Consider the following 17,413-nt stretch of genomic DNA (forward strand, 5'->3'; position numbering starts at 1 on the left):
AAAAAAGAGTAGATGAATGGCTAACTAGAATAAACAGTGTAGAGAAGTCCTTAAATGACCTGATGGAGATGAAAACTATGGCACGAGAACCATGTGATGCATGCACAAGCTTCAGTAGCCGATTCAATCAACTAGAAGAAAGGGTATCAGTGATTGAAGATCAAATGAATGAAATGAAGCGAGAAGTTTAGAGAAAAAAGGGTAAAAAGAAACGAACACAGCCTCCAAGAAATATGGGACTATGGGAAAAGACCAAATCTACATCTGATTGGTGTACCTGAAAGTGACCAGGAGAATGAAACCAAACTGGAAAACACTCTTCAGGATATTATCTAGGAGAACTTCCCCAATCTAGCAAGGCAGGCCAACATTCAGATTCGGGAAATACAGAGAACACCACAAAGATACTCCTTGAGAAGAGCAACTCCAAGACACATAATTGTCAGATTCACCAAGATTGAAATGAAGGAAAAAATGTTAAGGGAAGCCAGAGAGAAAGGTCGGGTTACCCACAAAGGGAAGCCCATCAGACTGACAGCGGATCTCTCGGCAGAAACCCTACAAGTCAAAAGAGAGTGGAGGCCAATATTCAACGTTCTTTAAGAAAAGAATTTTCAACCCAGAATTTCAAATCCAGCCAAACTAAGTTTCACAAGTGAAGGAGAAATAAAATCCTTTACAGTCAAGCAAATGCTGAAAGATTTTGTCACCACCAGGCCTGCCCTACAAGAGCCCCTGAAGGAAGCACTAAACATGGAAAGGAACAACCGGTACCAGCCATGGCAAAAACATGCCAAGTTGTAAAGACCATCGATGCTGTGAAGAAACTGCAGCAATTAATGGACAAAATAACCAGCTAACATCATGACAGGATCAAATTCACACATAACAATATTAACCATAAATGTAAATGGGCTAAATGTCTCAATTAAAAAACACAGACTGGCAAATTGCATAAAGAGTCAAGACCCATCAGTGTGCTGTATTCAGGAGACCCATCTCACATGCAGAGACACACATAGGCTCAAAAATAAAGGGATGGAGGAAGATCTACCAAGCAAATGGAAAGAAAAAAAAAGAAAAAAAAAGCAGGGGTTGCAATCCTGGTCTCTGATAAAAACAGGCTTTAAACCAACAAAGATCAAAAGAGACAAAGAAGGCCATTATATAATGGTAAAGGGATCAATTCAATAAGAAGAGCTAACTATACTAAATATATATGCGTCCAATACAGGAACACCCAGATTCATAAAGCAAGTCCTTAGATACCTACAAAGAAACTTAGACTCCCGCACAATAATAATAACAGACTTTAACTCCCCACTGTCAATATTAGACAGATCAATGAGACAGAAGGTTAAGAAAGATACCCAGGACTTGAATTCAGCTCTGCACTAAGCAGACCCAATAGACATCTAGAGAACTCTCCCCCTCAAAATCAACAGAATTTTCATTCTTCTCAGCACCACATCGCACTTACTCTAAAATTGACCACATAATTGGAAGTAAAGCACTCCCCTGCAAATGTAAAAGAACAGAAATCACAACAAACTGACTCTCAGAGCACAGTGCAATCAAATTAAAACTCAGGACTAAGAAACTCACTCAAAACTGCACAACTACATGAAACTGAACAACCTGCTCCTGAATGACTACTGGGTACATAACGAAATGAAGGCAGAAATAAAGATGTTTTTGAAACCAATGAGAACAAAGACACAATGTACCAGAATCTCTGGGACACATTTAAAGCAGTGTGTAGAGGGAAATTTATAGCACTAAATGCCCACAAGAGAAAGCAGGAAAGATCTAAAATTGACACCCTAACATTACAATTAAAAGAACTAGAGAAGCAAGAGGAAATAAATTCAAAAGCTAGCAAAAAACAAGAAATAATTAAGATCAGAGCAGAATTGAAGGAGATAGAGACACAAAAAACCCTTCAAAAAATAAATGAATCCAGGAGCAGGTTTTTTGAAAAGATCAAAATATATAGACCTCTAGCAAGACTAATAAAGAAGAAAAGAGGGAAGAATCAAATAGATGCAATAAAAAATGATAAAGGGGTTATCACCAACAATCCCACAGAAATACAAACTACCATCAGAGAATACTACAAATACCTCTATGCAAATAAACCAGATAATCTAGAAGAAATGGATAAATTCCTGGACACATACACCCTCCCAAGACTAAACCAGGAAGAAGTTGAATCTCTGAATAGACCAATAACAGGTTCTGAAATTGAGGCAATAATTAATAGCTTACCAACCAAAAAAAGTTCAGGACTAGACAGAGTGACAGCCAAATTCTACCAGAGGTACAAAGAAGAGCTGGTACCATTCCTTCTGAAACTATTTCAATCAATAGAAAAAGAGGGAATCCTCCCCAACTCATTTTATGAGGCCAGCATCATCCTGATACCAAAGCCTGGCAGAGACACAACAAAAAAGATAATTTTAGACCATTATCCCTGATGAACATTGATGTGAAAATCCTCAATAAAATACTGGCAGACCAAATCCAGCAGCACATCAAAAACCTTATCCACCACAATCAAGTCGGCTCCATCCCTGGGATGCAAGGCGAGTTCAACACATGCAAGTCAATAAACATAATCCATTACATAAACAGAACCAAAGACAAAACCACATGATTATCTCAATAGATGCAGAAAAGGCCTTCGACAAAATTCAACAGCCTTTCATGCTAAAAACTCTCAATAAACTAGGGATTGATGGAACGTACCTCAAAATAGTAAAAGCTATGTATGACAAACCCACAGCCAATATCATACTGAATGGGCAAAAACTGGAAGCATTCCCTTTGAAAACTGGCACAACACAAGGATGCCCTCTCTCACCACTCCTATTGAACATAGTGTTGGACGTTCTGGCCAGGGCAATCAGGCAAGAGAAAGAAACAAAGGATATTCGATTAGGAAAAGAGGAAGTCAAATTGTCCCTGTTTGCAGATTACATGACTGTATATTTAGAAAACCCCATCGTCTCAGCCCCAAATCTCCTTAAGCCAATAGGCAACTTCAGCAAAGTCTCAAGATACAAAATCAATGTGCAAAAATTACAAGCATTCCTATACAGCAATAACAGACAAACAGAGAGCCAAATAATGAGTGAACTCCCATTCACAATTACTACAAAAAGAATAAAATACCTAGGAATCCAACTTACAAGGGATGCGTACAATCTCTTCAAGGAGAACTACAAACCACTGCTCAACGAAATAATAGAGGACACAAACAAATGGAACAACATTCCATGCTCATGGATAGGAAGAATCAATATCATGAAAACGGCCATACTGCCCAAGGTAATTTATAGATTCAATGCCAACCCCATCAAACTATCAAAGACTTTCATCACAGAATTGGAAAAAAACTACTTTAAATTCCATATGGAACCAAAAAAGAGCCTGCATTGCCCAGACAATACTAAGCAAAATGATCAAAGCTGGAGGCCTCATGCGACCTGACTTCAAACTATACTACAAAGGTACAGTAACCAAAACAGCATGCTACTGGTACCAAAACAGAGATACAGACCAATGGAACAGAACAGAGCCCTCAGAAATAACACTATACATCTACAACCATCTGATCTTTGACAAACTTGACAAAAACAAGCAATGAGGAAAGGATTCCCTATTTAATAAATGGTGCTGGGAAAACAGGCTAGCCATATGTAGAAAGCTGAAACTGGATCCCTTTCTTGCACCTTATACAAAAATTAATTCAAGATGGATTAAACACTTAAGTTTTAGACCTAAAACCATAAAAACCCTAGAAGAAAACCTAGGCAATACCATTCATTACATAGACATGGGCGAGGACTTCATGACTAAAACACCAAAAGCAATGGCAACAAAAGTCAAAATGGACAAATGGGATCTAATTAAACTGAACAGCCTCTGCACAGCAAAAGAAACTACCATCAGAATGAACAGGCAACCTACAGAATGGGAGAAAATTTTTGCAATCTACCCATCTGACAAAGGGCTAATATCTAGAATCTACAAAGAACTTAAACAAATTTACCAGAAAAAAAACAAACAACCCCATCAAAAAGTGGGCAAAGGATATGAACAGACACTTTTCAAAAGAAGACATTTATGCAGCCAACAGACACATGAAAAAATGCTCATCATCACTGGCCATCAGAGAAATGCAAATCAAAACCACAATGAAATACCATCTCACACTAGTTAGAATGGCAATCATTAAAAAGTCAGGAAACAACAGATGCTGGAGAGGATGTACAGAAATAGGAATGCATTTACATTTTTCATGGGAGTGTAAATTAGTTCAACCATTGTGGAAGACAGCATGGCAATTCCTCAAGGATCTAGAACTAGAAACACCATTTGACCCAGCGATCCCATTACTGGGTATATACCCAAAGGATTATAAATCATGCTTCTATAAAGACACATGCACACATATGTTTATTGCAGCACTATTCACAATAGCAAAGACTTGGAACCAACCCAAATGTCCACCAGTGATAGAATGGATAAAGAAAATGTGGCACATATACACCATGGAATACTATGCAGCCATAAAAAAGGATAAGTTCATGTACTTTGCAGGGACATGGATGAAGCTGGAAACCATCATTCTGAGCAAACTATCACAAAGACAGAAAACCAAACACCACATGTTCTCACTCATAGGTGGGAACTGAACAATGAGAACACTTGGACACAGGGCAGGGAACATCACACACTTGGGCCTGTCGGGGGGTAGGGGGCTGGGGGAGGGATATCATTAAGAGAAATATTTAATGTAAATGACGAGTTGATGGGTGCAGCAAACCAACGTGGCCTATGTATACCTATGTAACAAACCTGCACATGGTGCGCATGTACCCTAGAACTTAAAATGTATTAAAAAAATACTACACAAAGGGTACATAATGCTGCACAAACCCTTTCAGAAAAAATGAGGAGGAAAGATAAGAAGGGGAAAACCATCCCAATTAATTTAGTGAAGCTACTATTACCTGTTACTAAAGACAGACAAAAACCCTCTAAGAAAACTATAGAACAATACTCTCACAGAAAAAATAAATTTTAACAAAATTTTGGCAAATTAAGTCCAGCAATATGCAGAAAAAGACAATAATCCAATAAAAAGGGCTTATCCTAGGAATGCAAAGTTTGTCAAATATCCAAATGTTAAAAAATGCAATATATCATAGAAATAGAACAAATTTTTCCTTGTGAACATCTCAATAGAGGCAGGAAAAAGCACGTGATAAAATTCAACACCAATTAATGACAAAAAATTCTCAGCAAACTAATAAAAGAAGAAATATCCTTAAACTGATAAAAGGCATCTTAAAAAATAAAACCTACAGTTAACATATTTAACTGTGAAAGGCTGAATTTTTTCTATCTAAAAATCAGAAAAATATCAATGAACATTGCTTTTCCTAATTTCTATTGACCATTGTACCAGGCAGCCTAGCCAGTGGAATAAAGTAACAAACCGTAACAAAAAGCATCTAGATTGGGAAGAAGTAAAACTGTGCTTATTCACAGATGATATAATCATGTATACTAAAAATTCCTAAGGAGTCTGCAAAAAATTGACTTCTGTAACTTAATAGGTTACTTGAACAAAGATGCAGGATAGAAGATGTAAATGAAGATGATATATCCAGCATGTTCCATCATGAGGACACTTAATATCGTTAAGAGGTCAATTTTCTCCAAATTTATAGACTCAACAAAATCTTAGTAACTTTTTTATAGAAATTGACTAGTTTATTCTAAAATTTATATGGAAAAACAAAGATCTAGAATAGCCAAAACAACTTTTAAAAAGAATGAAATCAAAAGGATATCTGATTTTAATGCATATAATAAAGCTACAGTAACCAATGCAATATAATATTTGCATAAGTACAGATGTATTAGGAAAATAGAACTGAATAGAAAGGCTCAAAAGAGACTCAGAAAGAGATCAGAACTTCCACAAAAGTATCAAGATAATTTAATGGATTAAAGGGCACTGCTTTCAATAAACTATACTGGAATAAAGCATTTTTTCTGTATGAAAAAAATTTAAAACTTGATCCTTTCCGTACACTAAAACAATTCATTCAAAATGGATCAGAGACCTAAACATGAGCGCTAAACCATAACACTTCTAGAAAAAAAGCAAAGTAGAAAACCTTCATGACATTGAGTTAGGCAATAGTCTCTATGATAGAAGCCAAAAAGAATGAATCATTTAAAACATTAATAAATTATACTTCATCAAAGTTGAAGTTGAATCCTTTTTTCATCAAAAAGACACAGAAAAATATTAAAAAGCAAGCCATGGATTGGGAGAAAATATTCGTAAATATTTGTTCAACAAAAGGCTTGCATCCAGATTATATAAAGAACACTCAGTAATAAGAGAAACAACCCAATTTATTATAGGGCACTTCACAAACAAAGACATACAAATGGATAAAAAGCATACAAACAGATGTTTGAGACAATTGGTCATTGGGGAAATGCAAATTAAAATCACAATGAGATCCCATTATACAATCACTGGAATAGCTAAAATTTTAAGAACGACAACAGCAACTATTAATAAGAATGTGGAACTGGAACTCATATATTGCTGACTGGCAGGATCGCAAATGGTACAGCCACTTTGTAATTTGGCAATTTCTAGCAGGTACACTTAAATACTTACACAGCCTAGCAATTATATTCCTAGTTATCTATCCAACAGAAACAAAAACATATGTCCATAGAAATATGTATATGCAATTCCTCTTAAAAGCATTATTTATAGTAGTCAAAAAAATATAGAAACAACCCAAATGTCCATCAACTACTGAGTTGATATAGTGGATAAAATTCCTTTCAATGATACTATTCACAATAAAAAAAACCAAACTGTTAATACACACAATAACATGAATCTCAAAACCATCAAGCTGTTAAAAGAAGCCAGAAACAAAAAAACTAGAAACTGTATGTTTCCATGTATATTAAATTCTAGGAAATGCAAGACTCTAATGACAGAAAGCAGGTCAAAGTCACCTAAGGTAGGAGGTAGGAGCAGGAAGTGACTGCAAAGGGGCATGAAGAAACTTTTAGTGTGACGGAAAGTTTCTAAAATTGATTGCATTGGCTGGGAACAGTGGCTTATGCCTGTAATCCCAGCACTTTGGGAGGCCAAGGTGGGCAGATCACCTGAAATCAGGAATTTGAGACTAGCCTGGCCAACATGGTGAAACTCCGTCTCTACTAAAAATACAAAAAAATTAGCCAGGCATTGTGGCAGGCGCCTGTAATCCCAACTACTTGGGAGGCGGAGGCAGGAGAATCACTTGTACCAGGGAGGCAAAGATTGCAGTGAGCCAAGATCACATCATTGCACTACAGCCTGGGCGACAAGAGCAAGACTCAGCAGAGGCAGTCTGAAAATTAATTAAATAAATAAATAATAAAAAATAAAATTGATTGCACTGGTGGTTTCATGTCTGTACATATTTACTAAAACTCATTGAATAACATACTTTAAAAGTGAATTTTATTGTACATAAATTATATCTAAATAAATTAGAAGGAAGAATGGAGGGAGAGGGAGAAGACAGGAAGGGAGGGAAAAAAGGCCTGAGTCTGATCATAAGGAAACATCAAACAGACCCAGATTGAAACTCACCCTGCACTACAAAAAAAACCATACTCTGTAAGACTTTCAAGGACATAACAAGAAAAAAACATGAGGAAGTGTTCTAGATTAAAGAAGACTTGTAAAATATAACAACTTAATGCAATGTATGTTCCTGTATAGAATTTTGGCCCCAAAATGAAAAGGAGACAATATTGAGACAGCTGGCAACATCTGGATGGGACCACCAGTTCATAATTGGATGGTAGTATCGTACTGATATTCCTGCCTGTGAGGAGTGTATGATGGTTATGTAAGAGAGTGTCTCACTTTGCACCATGTCTGAAAAATTGGGCATGTATAGGGAAAGAGAAGATGAAGGAACAAATGTGGTAAAATGATAACAGATGAAGAATCTGGTTGACTCACAGGGAAGCAGGAACTGTTTGTACTGCCTTTGCATCCCTTCTTTATGTTTGAAATGATTTTAAAATTGTTTACAATGTAACTAAAAATAATAAATAGATCAACTGACAAATAGAAAAATGAAGAGATATACCATTTTTATGAATGGAAAACTCAATATTATACCCAAACTGAGCTAACTACCTGTATGAAGTCAGTTAAGTTACAGAGCTAAAAACCATATACTGTCAATCACTTGTTCAGAAACCTTCAATGGCTCCTCATTACCCACCTAATAAGGGGATTACACTAAATTACACCCTTACCTAATAAGGGGATTACACTAAAGATAATACTTGCAAAGCACCTTACTCATGACCCAACATAGTGGGAAGTAAATACCTTTTATATCCTTTCAGAATTATGTCTGGTATTTAAAGGCCTTCATAATCTAGGCATAATCTGTCTTTTCCTTCCTTTTAAAATTCATTTATGCATCAAATACACATTTATTGACTGTCTTCTATACCTCAGTCACTAAGGAGGCATGACAGATAATATAAATATAATTACCCCCTTATGGTGCCTAGATGAAACCATTATCTGGCCAAACTTGTCATTCACCATTGTGAAACAAGCTTTTCTAAAACAAAACACTGATTCATTAACTCGCTTCCCTATTCAACAAATACTCTTTAACTTCATTCTGGCTTTCAAAACTGTACATAACTATAAAGGCATAGTTCAAATGCTTGTTCTTCTAAGAAACTTCTTTGATAATCTCAAGACAAACTCTATGACTATTTATTTGTTTTTCTAATATAGGTCTTACCACATACAGCCTTTTGATTGCACTTTTTTAGACCTAGCATCTTAGAGCAAAAAAGAGAACAGGTTTGTCAAATTCCAATGCCATCATTGGAAAGAGGCTAGTAAAGAATCTTGATGTAACAGGGGAGGTGAGAGCTGTGGTCAAGTAGAGAAGCATGCCAGGTCTAAAGGTGTTCAAATTCACCTTCTTCAAACTATGTGGGCAAAAATAACACCCTCAAGTTTAGGTTCTCTTGTATAAATTCGTAGATGAGGAAACAAGATCCAATAGAGAGTGGCTGAGCCAGAATGTCTCAAATTTGTGAGCAGGATGAGAAACCATTTAATGACCATAGACACCGTTTTCAACTTTATTTTAAACTCCAGGTGATTAAACCCAGAACTTCTCAGTTAGTGACCAAACAACGATAAACAACTCAACAACACCCTCTCTGCAGCTGGCTCTCTGGAAGCCAGGCCCTCATCACCCAGAATGTGTAGGATGGACTGTGCCAATCAGGTACTGGAGGAGGTGAGGCACCCAAGCTCGTGCCAGCCGGTTAACCTGTTTTTGAAACCACCTTTGCAAAAATTATGAGGAAATTATGACAGTGAAAGAGATCGGACCTAATCCACTCCTTCTTGCTTCTAACCTTTAAACTCCTTGTTCATTCCTGGGCTTAGGCCGAACTAACTTTGGGAAGGAATTCACTTCACAGTTTGACTCTGCAACAAAATTGATAACAGCCCTTTTCCGAAAAGATCCCCTTGTTGCCTGGGGACTAATCTGCCTTTGCAGGACTAACAAATTATCTACAAGATTAGAAATTAAGGTTGGGGGTCATGCAGCCTCTGGCGCCAAGAGTCTGAACCTCCGCAAATTGCTCCTGGGGAAAACATCACTATTGTAAAACCTAAGATCGGTGCTTGAGATATTTTGCAGACCCTGCACTGGATGGATGAGCTGACACCACCCAGACAAGTAATCTGGGTCAACTAGTTCTGCCATACCACCCAGGAACAGAAGATAGCAAGAAAACCTGACTTCGACCACACTATGATTCCCTGACCAATCTAACCAATCGGCACTTCCCAGTTCCCGAGCCCCCTGCCCGCCAAATTATCTTTAAAAAATCCGATCCCATCCCAGAATGCTAGAGAGACTAATTTGAGCAATAATAAAACTCTGGTCTCCCACACAGCCGGCTCTGCGTGCCTTACTCTTTCTCCATGGCAATTCCCCTTTCTTAGCAAATCTGCTCTGTCTAGGCAGCGGGCAAGGTAAACCCATCGGGTGGCTAAACTTTGATCCGACGACGCCTTGAGAAGTCAGAAAGCAGCCTCAGGCTGGGCCACCCCAGGGCGTCCTCTGCCATACTCCCTGTCCCGCCTCCCCCAGTGCGGCCCCGGCTGCCCTCGCCACAACAAACCGCGTCCGTCAGGCTCACCTTGACATGTGACCAGGATGCAGTAGAAAATCATGAAGCAGCGAATGTTATTGCAACACTCACAGCAGGGGCTGACTAAGCAGCCCAAACCACAGGGCTGCTCCAAATTGTCATCCACCTCCCCCGGCTTCTTGGAAACGGAGGACTTGGCTTTTTTCCTTTTTCGGAAACCGCCGAACCTTATCAAGGCCTCTGGAAGTAGTCTCAGATACCGGTATTTTTTCCTGGGCTTCGAGGACTTTGGGGTTCCCCTGGCCCTCCTCTCCTTAGCAGGCCGTGCCCGCGCGGCCTCCCGCGGCTCTACTCCCTTTGGGGCTTCATCCTGTCCCCCAGGGTGCCGGGCGACGCCTTCAAACATGGCTCACCCTGGGCGGCTCCTGGCGACGCGGCCCGAGTGCTCTCGGCAGCCCGTCCTGCCTGGGCCAACCCAAAGGCCAGCCTGGCGCGGGCGCCGCAGGACTCAGCGGCCACAGCGGGCTCCTGCAGCCCAAGCCTGCAGAGCTAACGTTTATCCTAGGGCAGGAGGCAAACGTCCTCGCAGGCGGTTGACAGTTGAGAATTTCCAAGGCTGTTTTCCTTCTTTTCTTCCACGTGCGGAAGGAAAAAAAAAAAAAGCTAAAACTACATTTTGATAACTGCTAAGACAGACAAGGAGCACTAGAGTAATTTTAATGGCAGTCAAAGAATACCAGTACTTATTTATTAAATAATACTCATTAGGAAGCATGGGAAAAAAAAAGTGGAACTGTCTGTCCCCAGTTTCCCCAGACTTACTTTATTGTGGTGGCTTTCCAACTGAAAAATCTCACTAGAAACAACCTGAAAATTGTTGAAGGACCAGGAGAGAGCAGAAGACATTAAAAAAAAAAAAGTTTCACCACAGTAAAATATTTGGAGGCACAAAGATCAGAAATCAATGTCCGAATGAATGTCCTTAAGTGAAGTGTTTTACACATAGAAATTATTGTCCTAGAAACTCTATCCCAACTCAAGAACAGAAAAGATTATTATTTTCCACCTTAAATGAGGGCACGAGAACCAGAGGATTATTTTTTCAGGTATAAAAACTTTACTGAAGAACAAGAATGTAAGCAAAGAGCAGTAGGATATGAAACGCGGCGGCTTTTTTTTTTTTTTTTTTTTTTTAATGAAAAATGCAACTTCTTACTGGGTTTTTCTTTTCTTAGGCTGATATATAAGCTCTTTAGGCCATGTATATGTGGAGGGTTCCCTTCCAGGAGATATGGCACTATCTTCTCTCCTATGGATTAGACATTGTGTTGCCAAAAACAATTTAGCTCTTCAACAAGATTTTGTGCTGCTCCAATAGTGCTGGCCTGGTAGACCAGGGAAAGAAGAATTAAGAACCACTGACCTGAAGCCTGAGCTGGACTCTACATTGCTTCATGATAATAATGTAAAAAAAAAAAAAAAAAAAAAAAAAACCACAGGACTCCTAGGAGGTAGGAAAGACAGTAGGGAGTGGTGGGCTCTTATTCTTGTGCTTCAAAACCAGAACAGGTACTGCTTGGTGCAGAGAGGAAAAGACAACTCCATTAAAAAGGAATGGTACTGGGAATTTTGCTTCTACCTAGAATATAGAAAGCCAAATAAAATGTAACCCCCACTCCAATAATAACAACAACAAAGCTGGACAATATGAAAAAATACTTCTTTTTCATCAGAGAGCTACATTTCTATAGCTATAGTTGCTGTAAAGCAACAAGGCAAATTGATTCTAAAGGACAACAAGCCCCTCAGCAAAAGGATGGGACACACAAACCATTTTACTTTTCAAAGAGCACAAAAGGAAGAAAGAACAGTCATAAAGGAAGATAGAAACACTTGAAATTTTAATGAATTCTTAAAGGCCAAGGGAAGCTTAACAGTTTAGAAACCCTAGAAGCCTAAGAAACAAGGGGAGTCTACACCCATTTACCAGATCTTTGCTTAAGAGAAGACAGCATTTGGTGGTGGTAGACTGTCACTGAGAAAGAAGGAATACTTGCCCTCCCACCTCCACTGACTCTTCTGCTATCCAAAGCAAAAGCAGTTTTGCCTCTGGGATTAAGGCAGGAAACTTTCATGCCCTCCAGTCTGTGACAAAGGTTATCTGTTACAGAAGAAAAAAGCCACTGAAGGAGGAGCTGCAAACCATCCTGTCCTATGGCCTACATTAAGATTGACTGCCACCAGAGAGAGGGTTAGAAATAAAACAGTTTGCCAAAAAGAGAGGAGCAGGAACTTCATTTCTTCCCAAGAACCCCACTGAAACAAGGCAAAGCCCAGACTTGAGGTTCAGGCATTCAGGGCATGTCCAAAATTGAGGCTGGACCAGGGACAACCTAGCTTCTGCCTCGATGAGGAGTTTTGCATGAGTGAAAAAACAGCACTCCACCAATATAAGTGAGTCAAGAGAGCAGAGGGAAACCCTACCTGTGGTGCAAGCATACAGGATCTGCTGAAAGCTAAGGGTGGAGTGGAAACACTGACAAACATACCTTTGACATTCTTTGATCAGCATATTTTTATTACATAATATAGGACACTGTCATCCAGCTACAAAAATTGTAGTCTAAGTATTTAAGTAGAAATTGTGGATATTCATTTACCTTGCTCATTTAACCTTAGTAAACATCACACTTAATTCATGTTGGCTACCTTTATGATAGTACCATGCATGATAGAATTTCATGGTATGGATTTACTATAATTTATTTAACCACTTTCTTTTATATTGATGGCTATTGGGTTGTTTTTCAATTTTTCCTCTGATCATACTGAAATTAACAAGGTTGTATGTATTTTCCTGAAAGACAGATCACTGATTTTAAAAATATTTTTATAGAAGATGTGGATCAGAGTTATAAAACTATCCCAATTTCAGAAATATTAAATGTGAAAAAAATTATCTTTGAATCTTAAAATGTACACATATATTTCAATACAGGCAATGAAATACAGCTACCAACTAAAGCATTCCCTGATGAGTTCAGCAATCCAAGTGCTTAAGATACTCAAAAAACCAGCTTAAATTAAATTAAACAATGAATGTTTATGAGGTGCTGCTTTATATTCTCTATGTAATATCTACTTCAGCTAAAAGCTCTAAACATGTAGGAAGAACTAAAAAAAGTAACATATTGATGATAATTCATATAATCCTTTTAGCAAATGAGCCTATAAAGTAGATAAACAACATGATGGTGCAAATTATAATAATGTGGCTTAATATAAGATGACCTCAACTATTAAGAGATATAGAACTGTTTTCTCTTTTACTAAATGGTCCTCATTTGCTTTGCTTTCCTGGTAAATGATTTTTACTTCCTCCCTGATAGACAGTAGTGACATTTTGCTACAATTTCTAATATGCTACCACCTATAATATTGTAGTGACGCTTGTTACATCTTTCCTACACAATATAAGATTTACAGGTTCTATGTTGAAACTAATGTTAGATATCTGGGTGCTATAAGTACTATTTTTCTTGATAACTACAGACTTTTTATTTTACTTTATTTTACTTTTTGCTTTCTGTGAATCTTTTCAGTTTACTGAGATTACAAGTCTAACTGCTAGATAAGTAAAATGCTACATAATTTTTTAAGTCCAGAAGAAAACAAAGGCAACTGGAGGAAAGGGGTGGGGACATAAAAGAAAGAAGCATTATATGTAATGTATAAAGTATAGACTTTGTTTATTTGATATGTGATTTGGGGTAGTCTTTTAAACATTCTGACCCTTAATTCTTCATTTGTAAAATGAGGATAATAATTATCCCACTTGAAAAATTACTGTGAAGATTAGAAGCAATATATTAAAAGTATCTAGCTCATTTTTGGCACATGCTTAAACAAAGATAATTATGTTTCAAATTATTAGAATAATGAGCCACCATATTAAAATGTAACTACTGTTATATATACCTCCCTACAAGTCAGACCCTCACTGGTGGGTACAGATTTACCAGTTGAGGGGGAAAACCTATCAGCAAATGTTTTCACAAAAGGCTATAGAGAGATGGCAACACTTCAGATTATCTGTAATGAACTGGTAGAATTCAGATAAGTAATAATGTTTGCAGGAGGCATAGCAGCCTAAGTTGATGTTTGTTGTGAGGTACATTAGAGGTATTTTTCTTTTCTTGTCTTTTCTTTTTTTTTGAGATAGAGTCTCACTCTGTCACACAGGCCGGAGTGCAATGGCCCAATCTCAGCTCACTGCAACCTCTGTCTCCTGGGTTCAAGTGATTCTCTTACCTCAGCCTCCTGAGTAGCTGGGACTACAGGTGCGTGCCACCACACCTGGCTTTTTTTTTTCTTTTGTATTTTTAGTAGAGGCAGGGTTTCACAATGTTAGCCAGGATGGTCTCAATCTCCTGAACTTGTGATCTGCCTGCCTTGGCCTCCCAAAGTGCTGGGATTAGAGGTGTGAGCCACCACACCTGGCCCATTAGACGTAATGTTTAAGACACTTAGAAAGAAAATCAAGTGCTGTGACAGTAAGTTGTAAAGCTTCATGTAGTAGCTTCAGGGACAACAAATTACCCTGATGGGGAGAGAGCTAGAATCAAAAGTGGAATAATATTTAGATCCCCAGAAATTGTTCCCTACCTGAGACCTTATGGAAACAGAGGGCACTCAGAAGAAACTGGGAGACCTGGAATCTTACAATTAAGAAATGTGTAAACATTGAAATAAACATGATATGGTTTGGCTGTGTCCCCACCCAAATCTCATCTTGAATTCCCATGTGTCATGGAAGGGACCCAGTGGGGTAGTTTCCCCCTTACTGTTCTCATAGTAGTGAATAAGTCTCACAAGATCGAATGGTTTTATAAGGGGTTTCTGCTTTTGCTTCTCTCATTCTCTCTTGCCACCACCCTGTAAGAAGTGCCTTTCACGTTCCACCATGATTGTGAGGCCTCCCCAGCCACGTGGAACTGTAAGTCCGTTAAACCTCTTTCTTTTCTAAATTACCCATTCTCAGTATGTCTTTATCACCAGTGTGAAAACAAACTAATACAGTAAATTGGTACCAGTAGAATGGGGCACTGATGAAAAGGTACCTGAAAATGTGGAAGCAACTTTGGAACTGGGTAACAGGAAGAGGTTGGAACAGTTTGGAGGGCTCAGAAGAAGACAGGAAAACATGGGAAAGTTTGGAACTCCCTAGAGACTTGTTGAATGGCTTTGACAAAAATTCTGATAATGATATGGACAATGACATCCAGGCTGAGGTGCTCTCCACTTGTTGGGGACTAGAGCAAAGGTGACTTTTATTATGTTTTAGCAAAGAGACTAGTGACATTTTGCCCCTGCCCTAGAGGTTTGTGGAACTTTGAACTTAAGAGAGATGATTTAGAGTATCTGGCAGAAGAAATTTCTAAGCAGCAAAGCATTCAAGATGTGACTTGGGTGCTGTTAAAGGCATTCAGTTTTAAAAGGGAAACAGAGCATAAAAGTTTGGAAAATTGGCAGCCTGACAATGTGATAGAAAAGAAAATCCCATTTTCTGAGGAGAAATTCAAGCCAGCTGCAGAAATTAGCAAAAATAACGAGGAGCCAAATATTAATCACCAAGACAATGGGGAGAATATCTCTAGGGAATGTCAGAGACCTTTGTGGCAGCCCCTCCCATCACAAGCCCAGAGGTTTAGGAGGAAGAAATGGCTTTGTGGGCCAGGCCCAGGGTCCCCATGCTGTGTGCAGTCTAGAGACTTGGTGCTCTATGTCCCAGCTGCTCCAGCCATGATTAAAAGTGGCCAAGGTACAGCTCAAGCTGTTGCTTCAGAGGGTGGGAGCCCCAAGCCTTGGAAACTTCCATGTAGTGTTAAGCCTACAGGTGCACAGAAGTCAAGAACTGAGGTTTGGGAACCTCTGCTTAGATTTCAGAGGATGTATGGAAATGCCTGGATGCCCAGGCAAAGTTTGCTGCAGCGGGCGGTGCCTCATGGAGAACCTCTGCTAGGGCAGTGAGGAAGGAAAATGTGGGGTAGGAGTTCCAACACAGAGTCCCTACTGGGGCACTGCTGAATGGACCTGTAAGAAGAGGGCCATGGTCCTCCAGCCCCCAGAATGGTAGCTCTATCAAGAGCATGCACTATGTGCCTGGAAAAGTCACAGACACTCAATGCCAGCTCATGGAAGCAGCTGAGAGGGGGGCTATACCCTGCAAAGCCACAGGGGCAGAGTTGCCCAAAGCTGTGGGAGCCCCCCTCTTGCATCAGCATGACCTGGATGTGAGACATGGAGTCAAAGAAGATCATTTTGGAGCTTTAAGATTTGACTGCCCCACTGGATTTCAGACTTTCATGGGGCCCCTTTGTTTTGGCCAATTTCTTCCATTTGGAATGACTTTATTTACCTAATGCCTGTATCCCCATTGTATCTAGGAAGTAACTAATTGTTTTTGATTTTACAGACTTATAGGTGGAAGGGACTTCCCTTGTCTCAGATGAGACTTTGGACTGTGGACTTTTGAGTTAATGCTGAAATGAATTAAGACTTCGAGGTATTGTTGGGAAGGCATGATTGGTTTTGAAATGTAAGGACATGAGATTTGGTTGGGGCGAGGGGTGGAATGATATGGTTTGGTTCTGTCCCCACCCAAATCTCATCTTGAATTCCCACGTGTTGTGGGAGGGACCCGGTGGGAGATAATTGAATCATGGGAGCAGTTTTCCCCATACTGTTCCTGTGGTAGTGAGTAAGTCTCATGAGATCTGATGGTTTTATAAAGGGTTTCCGCTTTCACTTCTCTCTCATTCTGTCTTGCTCCCACTATGTAAAAAGTGCCTTTTGCCTTCCACCGTGATTGTGAGGCCTCTCCAGATACATGGAACTGTAAGTCCATTAAAACTATTTTTCTTCCCAGTCTCGGGTATGTCTTTATGAGCAGCATGAAAATTGACTAATACAAAACTATTTTTACTCATTAGATAGAAATTCAGAAATTCAGTGTGTAAAATGTAAAGTGGATTGAAGTTGAAGATATTAGATCATTTAAGAGGTCAATAAGTGAAGTAATAAACAGGCGAATGAGAAGACTGATGATGAAGAGGACCTTTAAAAGTGTATTTCTGTTACAGTTACATTTTTTTCAAAA

The 17,413-nt window shown here is 39.0% G+C and overlaps 1 protein-coding gene across 4 annotated transcripts in view; it reads right to left on the minus strand.

The window, feature by feature from the left end:
* The window catches only part of SLCO6A1 (solute carrier organic anion transporter family member 6A1), a 128,936-nt gene extending 118,104 nt beyond the window's left edge, over nucleotides 1-10,832 (minus strand). For 2 of the 4 annotated variants that reach the window (XM_012505278.2, XM_003259801.4), the window contains exon 1: nucleotides 10,303-10,817. In XM_012505278.2, coding sequence (XP_012360732.2) covers nucleotides 10,303-10,660 — 358 coding nt within the window. In that variant the 5' untranslated portion in view covers nucleotides 10,661-10,817. Of the gene's footprint in view, nucleotides 1-10,302 lie in introns of all 4 variants that reach the window. The other 2 variants (XM_003259802.4, XM_003259800.4) reach the window with 1 other exon arrangement.
* Between the last annotated feature and the right edge of the window lie 6,581 nt (nucleotides 10,833-17,413).

This window comes from Nomascus leucogenys, chromosome 2, assembly GCF_006542625.1.
Source record: "Nomascus leucogenys isolate Asia chromosome 2, Asia_NLE_v1, whole genome shotgun sequence".
Taxonomy (NCBI): Eukaryota; Metazoa; Chordata; class Mammalia; order Primates; family Hylobatidae; genus Nomascus; species Nomascus leucogenys.